Source organism: Eretmochelys imbricata, chromosome 7, assembly GCF_965152235.1.
Source record: "Eretmochelys imbricata isolate rEreImb1 chromosome 7, rEreImb1.hap1, whole genome shotgun sequence".
In the NCBI taxonomy this organism is placed as follows: Eukaryota; Metazoa; Chordata; order Testudines; family Cheloniidae; genus Eretmochelys; species Eretmochelys imbricata.
This window is the reverse complement of record NC_135578.1, coordinates 15,922,769-15,928,768: the sequence shown is the minus strand read 5'-3', so window position 1 is coordinate 15,928,768 and position 6,000 is coordinate 15,922,769. Positions and strand designations below refer to the sequence as shown.

Genomic DNA, 6,000 nt, shown 5'->3' with positions numbered 1-6,000 from the left:
GGCTACTAGCCATTGATGGACCTATCTCCATGAACTCAACTAGTTTTTTTTTTAACCCGGTTATAGTCTTGTCCTTCACAACATCCTCTGGCAAGGACTTCCTCAGGTTGACTGTACAGTGTGTGAAATACTTTGTTTGTTTTAAACCTGCTGCCTACTAAACTATTCAGAGCAACACACTCAGAGCAACACCTGCTGCCTACTAAACTATTCAGAGCAACTATTCAGAGCAACACTCCTCTGCCAACACACCCTACTATAGTTTTGCATTGGGACCCAACCATAGCAACTGATAGAAAAGTGAGGCAAGGGAGGCGGAGAATGCAGGAGGGACAAGCACACCAAAGCAATGGAAGCAAAGTATAGCCTAGGAAAGAAAGGCAAGCAGGGACATGCAGAAAAGGCTGCCTTTTCCCATGGGCAAATGGAAGTTACAAGATTTGGTTTAAGCCACTCCCTTTCCCCAGAAAAACTCAGGTCTCAATGCACTCAGCTTGTTGAGAAAGCAAGGATGACAGCTGGCTCTTTGGCTGTAGGAGGGCAGAACACTGGCCAGGGATTAGATGGTTGCAGTTTCATGGAAGACTAAAGGGACTGGATCTGTAGTTAAATTTACAGTATGAAACAATTCCTTAAACATACTTCTCTCCCACCCCCAACATGAATCCCATATGGGATAGGAAGAATATGCTCATTATTGGCATTTTTATACCTGAGAGGCTACAGCTGGTAACACTAGTTCAGACACCTGGCAAGCTAAGGGAAACTGTGCAATATAGGAAAAAAAATATTTTTTCCTAAATTTTTCCTCCGTACTGTGAGAACTTTCACAAGCTTTTCATTTTTCCCAACACTGTTGGCAGCAGAAATAGCCGTCCTGTGCTTCCCTTTGTTCATATTGTCTAAGAGGGTGTGAATGCTGTCACAGGAGACTGTAAGAAGACCTACAGCTCTCCCTGTATGGGGGCTTTTAGTTCTATTGATTTTACCTGTATCACAGATCCACCGGATCAGGGCTATGGCCCCAGCTTTCAAAGTCTCTAGGAAGAACCCCTTCAATGTGCCAGACCCCAGCCCAAGGGGTGTTACGCTCTTCCTTCACTGGGTAAAGCATATAGCCTCATCACTTCCTTGGACGATCTCTGGGGCTTCAGCACTCCTCTGCTTCACACTGTGAGCTCTGTTCAGCAAGGCCCGCTAAGACAGACTCCTGGTAGAGACTCATACACTCTTCAGGGAGTAAAGTACCTCACCAAGCATTTGCAGTGATATTCAAATAGCATTGTCAAAAGTGTCAGGTTTATTAGTCAATTGAAACACAGCCTAGGAAGTCCTTGGGTTAGCACAGAGAAATGAAGGTTAAAGTATAGCCCAAGTCCCTCCTGCAACCAACTCTTATCCCCCTCCGACCTCACATCTTCCCAGTTGTTTGTCCTCTGACACCTAACAACCAATGCCCAGTGCCCTGGAGATTGGATTTGCCATGGTCTTCTCAAATTCTCCACTGAAAAAAGACTGGCTGAGACCTTCCTCGTATCAATGATCCATTCAAGCTCAGACAGCTAGTAAACATTCACATCTATTTCTCTTACCCTGTCCTGAGAGCAAACTGTCCTTTACCTAATGCCCTCCCTGCCCACTGGGTAGCCTTGCGAAATATAGGAGAAACTGAGGCATACATCGGCTTAATAAAAATATTACAGAAAACTCCCACTTCATAACCTAGTCCAGCCTTCTCAGCCAACAACTAAGCAAGACTTTTGGAAAGTGTACAGGATGGGGGGGGGGGGTGAAATGTACAGACTACATAGTCCATGAAAGAAATGAAGATGTGTAATCTGAAAACTGCACCATGGTACTCCCAAAGTTACACTGTTAAAACCTCTTACATCCCTCTTCAGAGGAAGAGGGGGGAAAAAAAACAAAAAAACAAACAGAAAGGTCAAAGATAGCCTTTTAATACAAATTTGTAAAACCTTACTTTAAGCAATTTTGACAAAATTTCTTAGGACATTTATAAAAGAACATTTGATCCTTTTACAAGTCTTTCCCCTCCCCCAGTTAAATACATTTTACAACAATTAAACATACATACAATGCAATTTTAATTAGAAAAATTATATTGCACATTACACTGAGACGTACAACATTATAAGTATAAGCAAGTCATCTCAGCAGTGTTTTCAACTTGGCTCTAATACTTAATTAAAAATAGATTTTCACACTAGTGCACCAAACATAAGACATGGCCTGTGTTTTGACATGTTTTATTTCAAAAATACTTTTAAGAAGGGGAGGTGCAAGGAGAGGGAGAAATTGGATCGTTTGAGGAGACTGTGTCTTTCACCTTCAGGTCACCAGATTAAATCCAGTACCACAGCAACCCAAGTTTATTACTATTGGATGATGGCTATTAGGTGATTATGAAAAGCAAATTGGTGACTTCAGCCCTGTTTCTAGCAGACAGGTGACTACATCCCATTTGGCATTGTGGCTAGTGCTCTGAGACAACAAGCACTGAAAAGTCCTGGAGAGCCAACTCTTCTCAGTACTAGATATAAATTTATTCATCTAATTCAAGGCTGAGGCACACCAGCTGGACAGAGCAGAGAAGCCTGCACTGCCGCTGCCCACGCTGGCCCAATTCCACAACTCAAGAAGGTCAGTCTAATTTTGGCAATTCACGTAAAAATTAAGAAAAGTATAATCCTAAAATTAAAAACTTGAGAAAAATAAAAATTGTACAGCCTGGTTAAACCAACTGGTCTTTTGAGAATTACCCAAATTTAACATATACTTTTACTTAACCTCCATCCAGAACTTGCATTTCGGCTCAATTTTTCAGAAGGCACAAACACTACTGTAAGTAGCAGGGCATATAATGGGTGTTCAAAGGGCTCAGCTGAGGATCGGGGAGGTTTTGCTGTCAGCAGAAGAAGTCACCAGGATACCTGTCGGCATGAACTAATTGCTTACAATAAAATTGTAAGCTGCACGTTTTGGAGGCTCTATGTAGGTTTCTTTTCACATTACTAACTTTATTAAAGTTTCTCACTTCAAATCACTGGCAGGTAAGAGACTTCGCCCAGGTAGCAGCATCTCTGAATGCCCAGATATTTTTGCTTATGCCTTCCCCAGTAGACAGAATAGGCTTCTTCCATAATACCCTTTGCACTTAAATTAGCAACTGAGGCTGACTGGCATCCCCAGTTAAGACTGTGTCACCTGCATTCCCTTAATACATCTTTGGATCATAACACCTTGGAAGCATGTTTTGCTTTAAAATAGGCACTCAAGTGACTATGAAATATTCCAGTAATAGTTTTGAACAATTAAGAAAAAATACTTTTTAGCTCAAGGTGTATCTAACTTCAAAAAGGCACCAGACCCTTATACAGGTATGTTTTGGGAACAAGTCGCCCCCTCCTCCCCCATCCTCAAAAGTTACCAGGTAAAAATAGGAAGACAAGATTTTGATTCCTGAATACATGATAAATCTGTTAGCAAGAACACAGAAGTCTAGTTGGAGGTCCCTGAGATGCATCTGTATACTAAGTTAAGCATGCGCCTCAAATACATGGACTTCATTATGTTTGTTAGAAATGTTTTATGAAAGCAACATATGGCTTATGAAGAACTGGATTTCTGTCACAAGACTAAGATGATCTGTATATACACACACACACACACATTAAGTTTGGCTCTGTTACTTTGAAATTCCTATTTAAGTTTTAGCTCTACTTAAAAGTAGGAAACAATGTGGTAGCTGAATACATTTTAACTGCAGTCTAAAAGAGATTTTAAAATACAGATTTAACTGATGAGAAGCACTAAAAATAGTAACCCTTAAAATAAGTTTTGTTTCAGTCTCAGTTGAAGGAATTTTTTTCCCCTCCATGACAAACTGTCCCAAATTCACTTGCTTTCTTCCCAAGTATTCACACCGTGTAATCCTCAAGCATGCCTAAGCTGCACCTGGTGCAGCTGAGGGGCAGGTGGCAACCAGCTAGTTTTCCACTCTTCCCTCCCCCTACCGCCACTCATCATGGAGGCTCAAAAGGGACTTTCACAGGCAAGATTGAGCTCAGTGTTACTAGCCACTATGGGCCTGACCTGTGAAGTGCTGTGTACCTCCTGAAAGTTGATGAATGCACTCCACTGCTACTGTTTTCGATAGAGGGATCTCAGCATGCTGTAGGCTTTGTATGAATTCCTCAACCATGGCAACACACATCAGCACATACAGTACAATATTTGACTGAATTCACAGAAAAAAAGGTGTAAAGAATTCAACATTCTTTGGGATATGCATAATAGGCAACATCCTTCCAGTATTTAAAATACCAACTTCATTTTCTTTGGGACTCAACACTGTATGACCAAGGCACTCCAAAAGTAACTGATTCAATTTAACAAAAATATATTCCGACTCAAAGAAAAGCTCAGGTTTTTTCATGAGGGAAGGTAAGCTTATTAAGGCACTAACCCCAAAAGCACTACCAAAAGTATAATTACTTTGTTTTCATATTGTCAGATAATTGTATACTTCTTCAGGATCTCTTTACAAAAGGCATTAGATTAGATACATGACAGAAAGAACCTAAAGAATATTTTGAACATCTGTTCAACTAAGCAATACAAGGTGAGCAGCTCAGAGAGTTCAGAGTGGCTTGTGCATTTCCCCTACAAACAAAGGCACCTTGTTCTTAAATTATTGGTTTCTATAGCTAGTCTGCTTTTGTGAACGTGCAAATTCATGTTAAGAACACTGTTTTAAACATCTCATGACGGTACTGAGAACTTTTCTTTTATGACTAGGAGTTGCCTCTCAAAGCTGTTATTCTAAACAAAGCTTTGTTTCAACCAAAACCCACTACAAATATTTCTACCTGAGGAACAAATAGCATTGTTATTGCTAGTCTGAACAATCCAAATGATTAAATTTGGTGATAAAATTGCACATTCCCTTTCCTTTCCATCAAAACTCCAAACATTTTCAACTTAGATACTAAACTTTTTCCAGAGGAACATCATTTACAATACAGCTACAAAAAGGTAGCAAAATGATTTTCATGGCACATGCCAGTTGCTTTTTTAAATTAAAAAAAAAAAATTGTACTCCAAGATTATCCAGCCTTCATTTGCAATACAAGCTTTACTGTATGAAATTTTATCAGGACAGAACTCTGATCAAATTGTATTCAGAGTTCCCTTTGCTTTATAACATTTCACTTTAGAAGACTATTATAGTTTATAGTTAAATCCTTAAGAAACATAGTGGCTATTTAAGTGACTCAGTGTATGTAAGGACGCATCGCAGGTGTACAGTTGTAGATATTTGTATCAGAATCAGAGTCCACGTTCCTCCTTGCATATTATGAAGCATTACTCTGAAGAACAAATTCAGATCAAACCCACCATCTGATCAATCTGTCTCATGTAAATACTCTTCAGCGGCAACAAATATCTTCTCTCATCAGGAACCCTATTGCACTGCGAACAAAGCAACAAATCATATAATTCAAAAACCTGTATAATCAATCATGTACATTCTCCGTACTGCAGTGTTACAATCTCAAGCACTGACCCTGCAAACACTAACAAGTGTAGAGCTTAGCACCAGATGCAGTGGTCTCACTGACCAGCAGGACTACTTGTGGCAGTAAGTACTGCTGTGCCTTGTAGCGTTCGGGGCCTCACTCTCCCGCCCTTCTGAACCTTGATTAGTACCCCGCACATTCTGTCTTAGGCAAACTTCACAACAAGTAGTGTTCTCTTGGTTTGTATTTGGAGCTTCTCACATGCTGCAGCATGGAGGAGCAAAGGTCACTTGCAAGTTTGAACTAGAGCAAGTTACTGAGAATCCACCATTTAAAGTCTTTAAATCGTGACTTGAGGACTTCAGTAACTCAGTCAGAAGTTAGAGGGTCTATGACAGGAGTGGATGGGTGAGGTTCTGTGGCCTACAACGTGCAAGAGGTCGGACTAGATGATCAGGAT

General features: G+C 40.4%; 1 protein-coding gene across 1 annotated transcript in view; it reads right to left on the bottom strand.

The window, feature by feature from the left end:
- Positions 1–1,942: 1,942 nt before the first annotated feature.
- The window catches only part of EDEM1 (ER degradation enhancing alpha-mannosidase like protein 1), a 28,021-nt gene continuing 23,963 nt past the window's right edge, over positions 1,943–6,000 (bottom strand). Inside the window, exon 12 of the mRNA XM_077821235.1 lies at positions 1,943–5,493. Within this exon, the coding sequence (XP_077677361.1) occupies positions 5,404–5,493 (90 nt within the window). The 3' untranslated portion in view covers positions 1,943–5,403. The remainder of the gene's footprint in view (positions 5,494–6,000) is intronic.